Genomic DNA, 16,216 nt, shown 5'->3' with positions numbered 1-16,216 from the left:
TGAACATGATGCAATATGGATTACAGTTTGAAACAAATCTATATAAAAATCTCAGCGTAACCTGGGCCAGGATTACACTGGAAAATTGGACCCATCTGCCAGTAACGAATTATAAATCCAGTTCCTCTTGGCAGGTTTCCAATAGGTAGAAGCAAAAAGCTAAGAGGAGGATTTTGTACCGAGTAAAATAAAAGTTGACTAAATTTGGGCCTTTATCGTACATGAGAAAAGTGTGTGTAAGCACCGAGCGAGCGGTCATGTTAAGAGACGAGTCAGGACCACTCGTACACAGAGATTTACTTACCTGTACGTGGGGAGGGGCGCTAAGGACGTAAGTGATGGCACTGGCTATATCTTCGGCTTTTAAACACTGAGGGGAGATAAAAACACAGGGAAATGTGAGCGGTTTCTGCTGTACTCACTCTCCCTGTCCAAGAGAAAACTAACACTGCGAATACACCGAGGCAGCTCGTTAACCTCTGAACTCTGACCCGGTGCCCTGTGTAAGAAGAGGCATCAGGGCAGCTCCCCTCACAGGTGACAGCCTACTCCACACCGCAATCTCAGTTTTGCCCATTACGTTGCCTTTTGGAAAAGCTGCAGGTCAACTCTGAATCTAAACATGGGCGTCTCGTGTTCTCTCTCGTGCAAAGAGAGTTCGGCATGTTTCTGTCCTCAGGGGGCGGATATGTTTTGTCCTGTGATGTGTTCAGAAGCAGCGGCATGCAGCTCGGTGTGTGATTAAGCCCCCTGGCACTCTATTCTCTATTCCAGGCCTTGGGTGCTCGTTAAGAAGGGAGTAAAGCCCAGATCTCAAAGCCCTTTTCACTGACATTAATGTCAAACATCTGCTGCTCACCTGCCCTTCAGGTGACCCCACAAACACCGATACATCCTGCTATCCCACCCTCCCCTGACACGGGGGCGGAACTGACTCTCACTTCAGGGTTGTTCTTCTCCTTTCCTGAATCTTTTTGATGTGAGCACCACGGGGGAGAATAATAGTTGCCTCTAAGCCTTACCTTTATGCTTTCGTATGTTGCTGCAGCTTTCTCTGGGTCGCTGTTGTGGAGCCGGAAAGCGAATTCAGTTTCCACCAGCCCGGGGGATATACACTGCAAGGAAAGCCACAGGGCAAACTCAATTCTGCACCCTTAATAAACTCATGGACTTCAGGTTGCGATTGAAAATAAGACTTTGATGACATTAACATTTGTTACTAGATACAGTATTGCTTTGGTATTTACACAATTAAAATCACACACACACACACACACACACACACACACACACAGAAACAAGCATCAAGCGTGATTCTGTGATCAAAAAACAATGCATGACTCAATAATCGGAGGAGAAATTAAAAAGCCCAGCTCTGGCACAAACGGTACACATAGTGGCTATACACAATAAGTTTGTGTTGCCGTGCTTGCACTCTTTGACAAGCCACAATATATATGCTGTGGGATAAGCTTGCAGTATGTATGTGTGAGAATGAAACTGAATTTAAAATGTTTGTTTTATAAAACATCGAATTGTCCTGAATGCTGAATGATGGATGTGTGGGAAATACTAAAAGATACAGATATGAACAAACTGTGGACACTCCCATAGTCCTCACACACTCTACAGATTGATATACCAATCGTTATACTGTAATATTACATCAGAAGTCATGGCGTGATATTTTGCGATGGTCACAGATGGTATGCTTATGTTTTTAGTATTCAGTATCGATATTTCATATTCCTAAATAACGGCATGACAACTCAAAGATTCTGTCCCGACCAACAGGCAAAAACACTATTTATAGAGCTGTGCTGAAATCACGCACATGAAAGGAGGAGAAAAATATAGAAACAAGAACAGAAAAGGAACCACCTAGATGTGGCAGTCTGAGGGCGGGCATCTTGGTGGTGTGGGTGAGACAGAGAGAGAGAGAGGGGGAGAGAGAGAGATATAGAGACCTTGGCATTGGCATAAAATAAACACAAACCACAGGATGTCTCATGTCTTACCGTGGCTCTTATATGCGTCTTGGCTTCCCGCAGTTCCTGCCGAAGCCCCTCGGTCAGTGCCGTGACTGCGTACTTCGTGGCGGCGTAGAAATGCACGGCGGCGCTGGGCACCACCCTGTGCCCGCTCATGCTAGAGATGCGGGCGAGAGGAGACACGGTGCGTCATGGTCAGGAGCTGCCGCCGTGCCAATGCAACAAAATGATGGGGGATAAAATAAAATAAAATCTATAAATACCAAGACTACGGGATGAACAAATGAAAGAACGATAGACAACAATCCATGCTTTAGGGGATGATTGCTTGGCATGCAACGAAATCACAGAGGGCTACCAGAAACACTCGCGTTAAATCAAAACAACAGCAGGATGTCATCAGAGACGTTACGGGATCCCACTTTCTCCGATCAAAATGTTAACATGTCCTCCACTGTAAAATAGATCCACGTCTCATTGCCCAGCGGTTGACTGGTGTGTTTGTTTTTTTCTCCTGGGGGGATATTAGTTCAGTTATTTCCATGCACCTCTTTGCCACCCAGATAGGTAAGTTCCTGGGGGAAAAGGCAAAGTTAAACAAATCTCCACTGCGGGGAGTATAGAAACGTTAGTCAAGTTTAAGCCAAACTCCAGCTGCTTCAGAACAAAAAGGGGTCACTTTGAGACCAATTCAAATGTGTGCAGGAGTCTGCTTTTGTGCAGTGTGTAAAAGTGAAAAATGACAAGATTATAAACTTAAAGAAAATAAAATAAGTGAATATTGTGTGTATGCTTTGTAGCTGAATTATCTTTTTTGTTTAGTCAGAGTAGAAAGAAATTGGGTTTATGTTAAGTTTTGTACTTATTTGTGTAGATACTCTGAACAGTAGAAATAATGAAATCCTGATCGTTAACCTATTAATCTCAATTCAATTAAGTTAAAACTCCCTTATCCGAATGACTGTATCATTTTTACTGTGTAAGAGCATACACGGAAATTGCAAAATCCCTCCTAAAAAAACAACAGGAAGTTAAGAAAAAACATTGCAGCTTTACTAGATTATCTCGACTTTGTTGTGATAGTAACTGCCAAAATCTGGTATCTGCAGTTGCACCAGTGGCTAAAATATCCTGCATGTTTCTAATGAAAACATTATCTTCAAGCAAACCAGCAACTAGAACAAAGGAAGCCTGCCAATGCAATTAGTTGATGAGTGTGGAAGAACTGAGAGCTGGAGAAATGTAATAGGCTCGCATTATTATATTGCCTCATTACAAGAAAAGTGCTGTGCTAAAATGTCTCATGTACGTCTTTGGACGAAAGGCTATTAAAACAGACAATTGAAAACCACAGAGAAAAAAAAGACTTTACTAAAACACCAAGGTAAAATTTGCCTTTAAGGCTCAGTGAGTAGAAATGATCAAACACCTGCCATGAAGCACTGATCAAGATTACAGATCTTAATGAGATGTTACTGGATTCTGAGGTAATTGTATTCCACTCCTTGCAAACAACACTGCAGACACACACAGACACCCATCTCAGCCTCGCCACTCACACTAAACGCCCCGCGGAGGACCGGGACTTTTACGAGCCAAAGCGTTGTCGATCTCGGACTTGTTCCGATATTGCACTCTGAAGCTCTGCAGAGCTAATTAGCGTTTCACTGCTAAAATTAACAGACCGATCGATTGCTCCACAGATACAGCCGCACAGTGAGGAAATTGGAAAAGCATGTGCGCCTTTCAGGAATGAGAACCAAAAACACACAACCCCAACAAACTCCTAGCCTATGAAATATTGAAACACATCTGTGGGATTTGTTGTGCAGAAGACTCTTAAATTGAGGAAGATAGCCGTTAGGGTTTTGTTTCTGGTGTCGATGTACACTGGCTCTTGACAGTTGGGCCCTTGTTGCCAGCTATGAACCCGAGCTCCAGGTGTTGCCCACTACACTGCCTTTACTCTGACCCAGCAGGAACATTGTGGTGCCCAAACAGCTTGTGCAGAAACATCACGTGCACGCAGGAGGGCATAAGCACAAATGCATGGACACACAGGATAGACAGATGCAGGCATTGGCTATGCAAGGAGGCAGGAAAGAGCTGCCGGCCACCCTTACCTATTGATGTTGATAATGTGCCCGTCATCCACGCTCCGCTCCTTCATGGACTGGTAGGCCTCGCGGGTGCAGATTGACAAGGCAAGGACATTGACCTAAAGGCCCAGAAGAATAAAAATCACGTTGAAGACCAGGTATGAGCCAGATATTATTTTCTGTACTGATGCAGTTTAAACAAACAGACAGAAAAAATACCACACAATACCCTCTGCATCTTTGGATGTTCTTAATAATGCACATCTCCGCAGCTTAACAAACAAAAAAAAATGACAACAGCAACAACAACAAAAAGGATTTCCGGACTAAGAAGGAGTTCAAAGGAAACGGGATCTTCTCCCCCTACCCGATCCCATTCAGAGGCACTGTGGCATTGAAACCTCCCCCTCTTTCAGAAAAGTCACATGCATATTGATTCTGATAATGCTATAATAGGCCTTTACTATTATCACTAAACTAGGGGCCCATAGCATACAAATATCTAATAAAAAGCACCTGTACATTGAGTTGTATTGCACACATTGAGAGGAAAATCACTAGAACGACCGATGTTTTGTTTTGGGTTTGTTTCTCTCCGACAACAGGAGTTCTTGTAATTTGCATGATTGTGACTGACAGTGACTTGCCTGGGGCGGGACTGTGTGCTGGGATGACTCTTGCCAGTGATTAGAGCTCAGTCTTGACACAACAGCACAGCCCGATTAAAACCGCTCCCCCGCTGGGCCACTGCACTCAGGACGAAAAATAGGGGCTCTCCTTCCCCGGTGCCCTGCGCCTGATGAGTTGAGCTGCCTTCCCTGAGCCTCACATGCTAATGAACTCACACTCGCTCCTGGGCCTGGGCAGTACTGGGATGGGAGATCTCCTGGGAAAAACTAAGGTTGCTGCTGGATGAGGTCCTGGTGAGACCAGTAGGGGGCGCTCATCCTGTAGTCTGTGTGGATCGCAGTAAAGGGATGGGACACTGTAATGTGAATAGGTGCCATCCATCACAAGGTCCTGTCTCACTCAGGTAATTAAAATCCCAGGGCATTTCTCAAAAAGAGTAGGTGTATTTCCAGCTATTGCCCTAACCTATTAGGGCCTCCTAAAAATTGTCCCTCAAAATATAAATAATTGGCATTAATCTCTCTGTCCAGCTCCCTACTGAGTAGCAGATGTCCTCCCTACATTAAGCATGTTTTTTAAAACTGCATAATTCGACCTCAAACCCATTTCCCATCAATCAAGCAGAGAGACTGGAGGAACAAACCGACCACACACTCGCATAGGCCATACATTCAGGCGAAGAGAGGAAGGGAAAAGGGGGAACTTCTCCATCACACAGATCTTTGACACCGGGCTTTGAGAGGCTCTGTGGACACGGGTGTGTTTGGTATTCACACCCAGGCCCTGAGGCACTATTCCTGCAGCAGATAAGAGTCTCGCTCCGTGCAAAGCTTCACTGTAGCTTTATCATCTACCCACCTCCTCTCTGCCAGCCCCACCCTGCACCCAGTCTCCAGAGGAATCCAGCTGTTACCAACCAGCCTCCTTGCAGACACATTTCAACAATGACAAGAATTTGCCCTCGTGTGTAAGAGGGAGATTCCTTCTGGGTATCAAGTTGGGTTTATGAGAAGTACAAGCCTATATCCTGTATAACTATGGATGTAATCCAAATGTATTTCTATGCACTGAAAGGCACTATGGGCTGGTTTCACAGACCAGGACTAGCACTAGTCTTGGACTACCCAGTGACAGACTAGTGTCAATCAAGTTCTGTGAAGCCAGCTGCAATGGCACCCAAATGCCCCAACGTCTGGCTGGTTCAGGGTTCCCAGGGTCAAGCCACTCACGAGGCTGTCGGCTAAACAGCCAAGAGGAAAAACGAGTTTTTGTTTTGGTTCGTTTATCTCTACAAACACCCATACATAACATACTTTCATGGGTCTTATGAGCAGAGAAGGTTATAAACAGGAGGGGCCTGTATGATCCAATAATTTCATTAAGCTGTTTCTTCAGGGATGCTAGAGAAGCTTTATTAACACTTCCATCTCCCTGCAAGAGGTTGTATGAAATTCTGACATGCCGCAGTGCTTTACCTACAATTAAACGACATTAAATATCACAACTGTCCCAGCAGGCTTTTAATATCCTGTCACTTCTATGGCATTCTAGATCAGCACCTTTCATGATTTATACAACTTTATATATCAGACGCTACACTAGGGAACATTAAATATTAACCTCACATTGTTGCTTTTGTCATATTGTTATTCTTCTGATATTGGGGACCTGATAAGTATGCTAATGATCAAGATGCCTTTAGATGACCATGACTAGTGTTTGTCAGTTTTTATTGTTGATTATGGAGTTGATTGTCAAGACTTTATAGGATTGTGAACCTTTTTTTTTCCCCTTCTTCGTCCATTCCAGGCTGCAGAGACCTGTGTGTACATGACAACACCTTTAACACCTGGAATCCTTGCCCCAAACTAGACAAATAAGGTAGAAACCCAAATCAATCGTTGTGAAATTCAGCTCCAGATGAAATTATGTGTATTATGTGTAAAAACAAACAGTCCCTCTGTGTAAAAGGTGAACTGAAATGAATTGAAAGCCAAAACAGGGAGGGATACAGTCAAGAACAGCTGCCACTTTAAAGTATTTCCCCTGGGAGGAAAACAAGTGAACAACAGCAGGATTCTTTATATGAGATTCGGTGAAAAGTGGATCTCTACACAAAGCTTGACACACTGCTAGTCACACTGCACTGCAAGCTGAGTCATGTTGCAAATATACACATAAGGGGGAAGCAGGTTAAAACAAACCAACAAAGTCAGAGTAGCATTCCCCAAATGCAGTCACATGCTTCCCTGGGTGAAAATGAGAACAAACTAGCGCACTTAAAGAAACAGTGGATTAAATACATATTCACCAAATCCTGAATGCTTCCTCCGATTACCACTGGTATTATCCACTCCGTATATAAGAGAAACGGAAGGAAATAAATAGGAACAGAAATGAAAGTGTGACAGACGAACCGCTGACAGGTTTGAGAAGTCCCAAGGTACGGCACCTAAGCGAGCGACGCTCCAGGTTAAAACTAAACTACTGTGCCAGAGGAAAAACAAGGTCAATGTTCAGATTAGACATGCTAAAAATACTCCAGTAGAAGTTCATCTTAGAAGCCATGGCAACCGATGGACTACAGGAGAAATGTACAGCTGAAATGATGGGCTTTTAGGAACTTCAATGGCACAAGCCTCATGAATCACACGCTGTATGAAAACAACTTCTTGTTTGGGAAATAATAGAGCGCCACAAGTGGGCTTCTGTAGTGAACCAGGCCCCTGTTTGTCGCCAATAGAATTGCGTTCTCCCTCTCCCTCCCTCCGTCCCTCCCTCCCTCTCTCTGTGACAAGGGGCAAATTAGCAAAGTGGGGTCTATCCAGTGGCAGGTCCCAATCGGTCAAAAAAATATACTATTGTTATGCTGTGTGTACAACAACACATTCCCAATTTGGGGAACCATTTGCAGTTTATCATGCTTCAAATTCACAAGAAATACAGAAGGAAACATGAATGCCTTTAACAATAAATACACAGATGTCTCTTTTAGTCAGCCCTCTTTGCATTTCATACACACAATCATATTTTGCCACTCAATGAGGCACTAGGATGACACAATCTGGAGTGGCGCTGGTACATTTGCCACTAATTAAGATCAGCGTGTGGGCCTCTGTGTCTAAAAGCACAACCGAGCACTGTTTCAGCCTGACACGACGTGCTACATGAAACCAGGCTCCGGCAAATCTAGTTATTCTGTGAAGCGTTCGTTAACAAAGAGGATGCTGCGGTACAGATTCAGCGATAACCAAGCAGAAGTTAGCTTCGGTATCCTGGAGGCCATGGGTTCTGTCCTTCGCGCCAAAATAATCAGCTGCAGCCAGAAAGGCTCTCAGCCCTGTCTGACCCGGTTATCCACCCAGCGCCGCCCCAGTGATAGCCAGACGCTTGCTATCACTGGGGCGGCGCTGAGTGGATAACCGGTAGTCAACGATAGTCAACCTGCCAACGATAGTCAATGCAGATCTTAACTACATTCTCTAGAAACAGATCATTAAAGCGACTCCAGTGAAGACAGAGTTTATCAGTATCACTGCAAACCCCCCATCGTTTTTACCTCAAAACAAATGGCACAAAACGCTCAAACAGACCGACAAGGTCTGCTGAGGTGAGATCTGTTCCTGGACCACCTGACTATAGGATTTCCATACAGCTGAATTAAGGATGAGAGACTAAGAGAGTAAATTAAAACACTCACGTCGATCATGTTCCTCCAGCCCTCGGTCCTGCCGCTCAGCAGGGGCTCGGGGTGCGCCAGGCCCGCGTTGTTGATGCACACGTCCACGCCCTGGTGCAGGGTTTTGATGGCCGAGAACATGGACAGGATCTCCTCCTCGTTGGACAGGTCGCATTTGTAGGGCACCAGGGTCCCGCTGTAGCCGGCGCTCTGGCACTCGGCGGCAAGCTTCTGCAAAGACAGAGAACACAGACTGTCAGCTGCGGCCCACGACTCTACAGCAGCCACAGCGCCAACCACAGGAAATAACCCCCGACACTGGACAAGCATAAACAGGGCATAAACAGGGGTGAAGCTTCTAAGCTTTTTTTTTTAAAACACAAATTACTTTAAATGTAGAGTAGGATGGAAAAATAATAATAACCTTCTAAGGCAAGTGGAAACCATTCTCTCATGGTGGGCACTACAGTGTCAGAGAACCCGCTGTGCCATGCCATGCTGTGCAGTGTGTGGGGAGTGGTTGCTGGCTATTTTGCTTCAGCTGGGCATCTTAAGATGTGGTGAAAAAGGCCGTAAAATTGAAGTATTATACAGCAGACTGGGTTACACAGAGCTGATTAGACAGTTGGACTGAAATATATATATATATATATATATATACACTCACCTAAAGGATTATTAGGAACACCATACTAATACTGTTTGACCCCCTTTCGCCTTCAGAACTGCCTTAATTCTACGTGGCATTGATTCAACAAGGTGCTGAAAGCATTCTTTAGAAATGTTGGCCCATATTGATAGGATAGCATCTTGCAGTTGATGGAGATTTGTGGGATGCACATCCAGGGCACGAAGCTCCCGTTCCACCACATCCCAAAAATGCTCTATTGGGTTGAGATCTGGTGACTGTGGGGGCCAGTTTAGTACAGTGAACTCATTGTCATGTTCAAGAAACCAATTTGAAATGATTCGACCTTTGTGACATGGTGCATTATCCTGCTGGAAGTAGCCATCAGAGGATGGGTACGTGGTGGTCATAAAAGGATGGACATGGTCAGAAACAATGCTCAGGTAGGCCGTGGCATTTAAACGATGCCCAATTGGCACTAAGGGGCCTAAAGTGTGCCAAGAAAACATCCCCCACACCATTACACCACCACCACCAGCCTGCACAGTGGTAACAAGGCATGATGGATCCATGTTCTCATTCTGTTTACGCCAAATTCTGACTCTACCATCTGAATGTCTCAACAGAAATCGAGACTCATCAGACCAGGCAACATTTTTCCAGTCTTCAACTGTCCAATTTTGGTGAGCTTGTGCAAATTGTAGCCTCTTTTTCCTATTTGTAGTGGAGATGAGTGGTACCCGGTGGGGTCTTCTGCTGTTCTAGCCCATCCGCCTCAAGGTTGTACGTGTTGTGGCTTCACAAATGCTTTGCTGCATACCTCGGTTGTAACGAGTGGTTATTTCAGTCAAAGTTGCTCTTCTATCAGCTTGAATCAGTCGGCCCATTCTCCTCTGACCTCTAGCATCAACAAGGCATTTTCGCCCACAGGACTGCCGCATACTGGATGTTTTTCCCTTTTCACACCATTCTTTGTAAACCCTAGAAATGGTTGTGCGTGAAAATCCCAGTAACTGAGCAGATTGTGAAATACTCAGACCGGCCCGTCTGGCACCAACAACCATGCCACGCTCAAAATTGCTTAAATCACCTTTCTTTCCCATTCAGACATTCAGTTTGGAGTTCAGGAGATTGTCTTGACCAGGACCACACCCCTAAATGCATTGAAGCCACTGCCATGTGATTGGTTGGTTAGATAATTGCATTAATGAGAAACTGAACAGGTGTTCCTAATAATCCTTTAGGTGAGTGTATATATATATATATATATATATATATATATATTTATTTTTAAGAATCCCTGTGGTCTAAGCAAACACAAATAAACACATCAGAGGCATTTTTCATTGGCCGCTCCATGTGAAGCGAGAGCATCCAGTGCTGCCGGTGCTGTTCAGTGCCCTGCCATGTGCCAACAACACTGGCGCGCTGTGGGCAAAGTCACGGTTATGCATGCAGGTATAATTAGTACTCAGTCTGCCGTAACCCTAAACCACGCTGTCTGGAGACCAGGGCCAGCTCCTGGATTTAGAGGTTTTGGCAGCCGCTCTGTAAAGCATCACCCCAGGCACAGGTATCGGCCAAAGATCAACCGCAACGGCAGAGTCGGCACAACGATCACACAGTGACAGCCTGTATTGTTTAGTCACTGCTGTGCCGGAAATATGACAGCTTTCTGGTAATAAGAAAACATAAACAAAGCTGTGGACTGTCAGGATGCCGGTTTAAAAGTAGCGAGTTCAAATATTTTCTGTTGGTTTTGCCACATTGTGTTTGTTTCCTTTTTCCTGATGATAATATTTATTTTTTTAACTGAGCATAGGGGAAAATGCTATATACACAAATGATCCTCTGCTGGGGTAAAACACCTGTCTGACAGCATTAGGCGTGCGAGATATTGGAAAGAGACAGCAAAAATGTCCGTTCAGTTCTTATGTATTACGTGGTAAGGTATGGACAAGGGGTTTGAATATTAGGCTGCAGATTCATGCTAATGTCCTGATGCACACATCATTAGACATCACTGAAGTGCGTCCTTGAGATGCTCGGGTAACCGTATCGGGAATGGATTAGAACCACTTTTAAACTCTGAAACAGAAAATAAAATAAAAAATGCAATATCATAACTAGTAGTATGATGTCTGTGTAGCTGAGAGCTTTTAGTCCTTAAATTGTTGCACTGAGATGGATTTAAATTACAAAAGAAAAAAAAAAATCACACACTCTTGCCCATACATACATGCATAAAACAGCATAAACCATAAGATCAATGTTTAAACACAAATTGCAGTGCCTCGATATACAGGCACAAAAGAATCACCCCATTTCATTTTCATTCCTTTTAAAACAATAGTAACAAAATAACTACGTGGTACTACATTGGTTTATTTTTATCTTAATTATCTAAATCTTAAAGGCAGAATCACCTCAAGACTCAAAGGTGTCTCCGACATAATGATACGATATACCCATTGTAACCGGCCTGATGTTTTGGCTGATGGGCAGAAAACAGTAACGTTCAGCTGCACTATTCAATAGACTTCAAACATGAAGGCGTCTGACAGACTGCGGTGAAGTGAATGGCAGGTTTTGTGTGTGATAGAACGGATTCTGACAGTTAAACTAATATTCAGAGTTCCCTCAGGAAGCAGGAATGTGGGCTCGAAGGAGGGTCTTTTGCTAAATTAATCTGGGCGCTAAGTAGGGGTCACTGGGCAGGTCGCACTGTGTTTTCATCTATACTGCTCACAATTAAAGTGTCTCCTTCTATTAATATCTCACCGTTCCAACACTGCTGGACTCAAAGCGGGGAAAAGAAAATACATAAAAAATGGACAGGATCATTTCTGCTGGCATTACCTACAGTAAAGTGATTTGAACGCTTGCTAATTTACGGACTTACTTTCATTTTAAATTCTCCACGGGAGCTGCTGTCCAATTATAGATTAGCACTCAAACTTTGACCTGTTTTTGGATGCCCATATAGTCTGTGTCCAACACAGCGTACGTAAAGTGCCTGTTATGCTCCTTTTTTTGCACACATCTTGCCCAGTTTCAAAACCTGCAAGTTAAAAGTCGATTTCATTCATTCATGTTCAAGATGTTTGGTGCTGCAGTTTGGTAGAGGGGGCGTGTCCTTGACCCTGCTACTTTTGTGACATCACACAGGCACTGGGGAAACCCCTCCCTCCACACTCTGAGATGTTACATTTCAATACTCTACTGCGTTGGTTCTTTAACGGTTTTCCCTCAACGCATACCGAGTTCCCTGTGAGTGCATTCAAAGGTGCCGTTATTAAATCACCCACGCATTAGCAGCTGTCTGGTAGCCGTAGGAGAGACGGTAATCAATTCACTGCTGGCACCAGCCAGTTGCCTTGTTGCTCGTCTGTTTCATCTCGGGTCCAAAACATCAGCTTGGTTGCAGTGTTGAAGCCTCGACTGCTGCGAGTTCAGCACCCTGCCTCCAACTTTTAATGCTGGAGCCATGTGGCAAGAACAGAGAGCGAGAGCAAGGACACCTGGGAATAATTCAGCCACAGAAGAAGCACATTCACAATTCCAGACCAGCGCATCGTGTCAAGCAGCAGCCGACACAGTTCAGTAATTACCAATCAAGATGAGGAATTGCCCCCGAAAAGAGAGCCAGCAGGGGGTCTTCTCCCTTGTTTTTTTTCTTATTAGCCTTACTTAAAGCACAGCTGTCCTACAGACACACCCACACATACACACACAGACTCGCTCACACACACAGGCACAAAGAGACACATGCAGACAAACACACAGACACACACAGACACACATCATTATGTGAGTGTGGGGTCTATGCTAATGCTCTGCCTCATCTGTGTACCTGCACCGATTCCAGCGCTCTCATTGGCTCCGGTGAGAGCCAGCAGCCCAGCTCCGTGACATGGGTTATTCCTAGCGCAGGAGCCCTGGGCACAGAGTGCTGGTCACATGACGTCTGCCTTGTACTGCAGCCAGACAGAGGGCATGCCTGCCTGCCCACCCGCCAGGCCCCACATGGAGCGTCCTGCCCCCTGGCCCTGGAGCTCCACGGTGACATTCGGGATGGCGTGCTGACAGCTTTCCCCCAGTTACACGGTGAACGAGGAGGGGGTTCTGGTGCCGTCTGGCGCTGGATCACCACGACACACCAGCAGCTAAAAATAGCACAGCTGTCAGGAGTGCTAAGAAATCATTAAGGGCTTTCGCTGGCTCCTGCTGTTTTCACATTAGCATACAAAACACAAAGCACTTTCGCTCGCCATAAGACACAAAAAGAAGAGAAAAATCTAGAAGGCAAATAAGGACACGGCGGTATATATTTGGGAACTTAAAAAGCCCAGCTGTGGCGTACCGGGGGGGCAGGCGGGCCGCACGGTGCCTGGATGTCCCAAGAGCGAGAGCAGGTACAATCCCCCAAGCAGTATAAGGGGATTATCTTCTGAAAGGTCTTACCAGAATTAAAGATCGGGGATTTGGAAGTTGTGATCCAGTTGCTTGTTTAAGTATAGAAATATTTTGCCATCCGTGAGCAACAAAGGGTGCCCCCGCAGCTCTGAGTCTTTCGCTAATCCGTGGCTCTGGCCGACCCACAAGAAATTCGGCACACGGGAGGAGAAGTAGAGGAGGTAATAATTAATAAATACATACAAATGAGAAAATAAAATAAAATAGAAAATCTCTAAATCCGGCTGTAAATTTGATCGGATTTGCTTTTATAGAAGGCCAGAAAAGGGGAGGAGCCAGGATAAGGTCAACTGGAACCAAAAGGGGAAGCAGGAGAGCGACGGATCCGACAAACTGCACAGGCAGTGACTACAGCCCTTTTTGTTTTAGAGATGGGACAGAAACACACACTGCTTCCCACAGCGACTGGCCGTGACTCAGCCAGGTTTCGCACAGAAGCACAAAAGCAGCACATGAACTCGACAACATCTTTCGCTCGCGTACAACGAGGGTCTCCACCTGAGATCGAGCATACGGCCTGTCCTGCATGCAAAACAGCAACCACCTCTTGTTTCTTGTTTCTTTTTTGTTTGCTTTGTTGTTGCCGTTACTGTTGAACTGCTATTCCAGGGCTGACATGAACAGGGAGCGAATGAAGTCAGGGGATGGGGGGGAGGGCATCAATCCCCAACAGTGCCCCTGCAGACTGGCAGAGGCTCAATGCAATGCTCCTCTTTTGTGCACTAGGGAAACGAACAGGAGTTTATTTATCCATTAACTCCAGAAAGGGGGAGTGCAGCTCCCTTTTACACGAGCATGTGACTGCGCTGGAGAGGAGACAGAAATCCCTCGCGATCCGCTGCTCAAAATCGGGGGCTGTCTTTTACAGTTCCTGCAGGGGCCGCATTAATGGCATCGACTGCATTACACTGCGGCTACTGTAGAAGATATACACACACACACACACACACACGCGCGCAGATGTGTGCAGCCAACGGTACAAAAGTATGCCCCAGGTCTGTAGAAAGTAATGTGCGATTAAAAAAAAAAAAAAAAGCCAGTCCCGTTTTTAATGGATTTCATCTCGCAGATTCCAGAGCCCTCCAGGCACAAATATGTTAACACACGCAATTATGTGGTTCTTTGTTTTGTTTTTTTGACACGGCACCGGCGAACCAACCCGCTAATTAACGGATGTGCTGCGAAGAAAGCTTTCACTCTCTCTTTGTGTACCTGGGGCGAGCACAGGGTGTCAAAATCAGAGCGGAGGAACAAAAAAAAAGCAAAGGGCAGAGACTGCAGTATCCACAGAGGGGCTTTATTGCACACGTAGAGAAACAGAAACAGAACAAAACGGAGAAGTGAACTCACGCAGACATAGAGAGAGAGGAAATAAATATATCCAAGCACGGCCCTGTTGTATTACACCTAGCCAGCAATGTACACGGGAGGCTCGTCTGGAGATTTTCCAGTCTAAGATGACAGGCGAGAATGCTATTTAGTGCTGCCGGGCTTAGCTCTGCTGTGATGAATGAGGTCCCACTGTAGTAATAAACCACCCTCGTATGATGAAGCACTGTACAGAGGGAATGTTTTTATTGCAGGATAACTGCTAACCGAAAAATAGCTAGAGCCGCACATGCATCCACTGTGCTTATTCTCAGAATGAGGTGGCGTGACTATAATTGACTTGTCAGACTTCACACTTTTCACCACCGCCAAGACCCAAGAGGGATGGACTGACTATCAACAAGAAAGCAACTGTAGTTCAGCTTCTGTTTGAACCCAGATCGCCACTATAGCAGCAGCAGAATCTTGCCATTAAAGTGTCAACTTACAAGATTTTTTTCCATCGTGAATTGAAATGGGTTGAATTGTTAATGTCTATGCGTTCGGTGAAATCTCAAAGTAACAAGCTTTCATTTTTAGCAACTGACTGCTATTGTACAGGAGGGCTGTCAAAATCAATCAAAGATCAATGAAAAACGGTATCAAATAAGCAGTTCAAATCAATATTGTTTTAAATGGGGGGAAAAAACTAGTGTAAGGACAAAGTGCATCTTGGGAGATTTGAATCTGGGTTGTTGTTGTTTTTCTTCTGTGCTTTGGCCTACACAAAGCCTCTTAAGATGGTTTCTCTGGTAAAACACAGTGATGAGACACATAAAAAGGACTTTCTGTGTGACTGCATCTATTTAAAGAACTGGCTACAAAGTAACTTTCTCGTTCTTTTTAAGCACCTGTAACATCTGACATGTCAGCTTGAATTTCCATCCTCATTACGGAAGCTGTTACGCTGAGCAGACAAAACACGGATGTGCGATTTGTGTCGGGCACGATCGCGCTATGATCTGAGGTCAGACGCTCCACTTCTGCAGAAGCAACGTCCCCATAAATATCATAATAACCTGTACAACATCAGCTCACTGAAACAGCATTAGTGAAGTAGTTCCATTATATTAGTATGTTTTTTTGCAAATCCAATTATATTTCCCATGATTCAGATTGATCAATAATACCCCCCTCTGATTGATGCCCTACCGATATTTACCACACATGAAATTTGCCCAAATTAAGCTTTCTCGAACTCCCAATACATGGTTCTCACAGTTTTTGTCATCAGATAACAGGAAGTCTATTCTGTGCATTGACTTCTTGTGCACATACTTGTGCCATGAGCAAAACGGTTTCAAAATTCCTGTCATCTAATTGGTAAAATAAACTATTTAAAAAA

General features: G+C 44.8%; 1 protein-coding gene across 2 annotated transcripts in view; it reads right to left on the bottom strand.

Moving 5' to 3' along the window:
* The window catches only part of dhrs11a (dehydrogenase/reductase 11a), a 33,689-nt gene that overhangs the window by 4,362 nt on the left and 13,111 nt on the right, over positions 1-16,216 (bottom strand). Inside the window, exons 2-6 of one of the 2 annotated variants that reach the window (XM_066695124.1) lie at positions 8,421-8,630; positions 4,115-4,209; positions 2,019-2,148; positions 1,023-1,115; positions 305-370 (exon numbers count right to left, since the gene is read on the bottom strand). In XM_066695124.1, coding sequence (XP_066551221.1) covers positions 305-370; positions 1,023-1,115; positions 2,019-2,148; positions 4,115-4,209; positions 8,421-8,630 — 594 coding nt within the window. The remainder of the gene's footprint in view (positions 1-304; positions 371-1,022; positions 1,116-2,018; positions 2,149-4,114; positions 4,210-8,420; positions 8,631-16,216) is intronic. The other variant, XM_066695125.1, reaches the window with a different exon arrangement.

The sequence above is a fragment of the Amia ocellicauda genome, chromosome 22 (genome assembly GCF_036373705.1).
Source record: "Amia ocellicauda isolate fAmiCal2 chromosome 22, fAmiCal2.hap1, whole genome shotgun sequence".
Taxonomy (NCBI): domain Eukaryota; kingdom Metazoa; phylum Chordata; class Actinopteri; order Amiiformes; family Amiidae; genus Amia; species Amia ocellicauda.
This window is presented reverse-complemented; position numbering and strand designations above follow the sequence as displayed.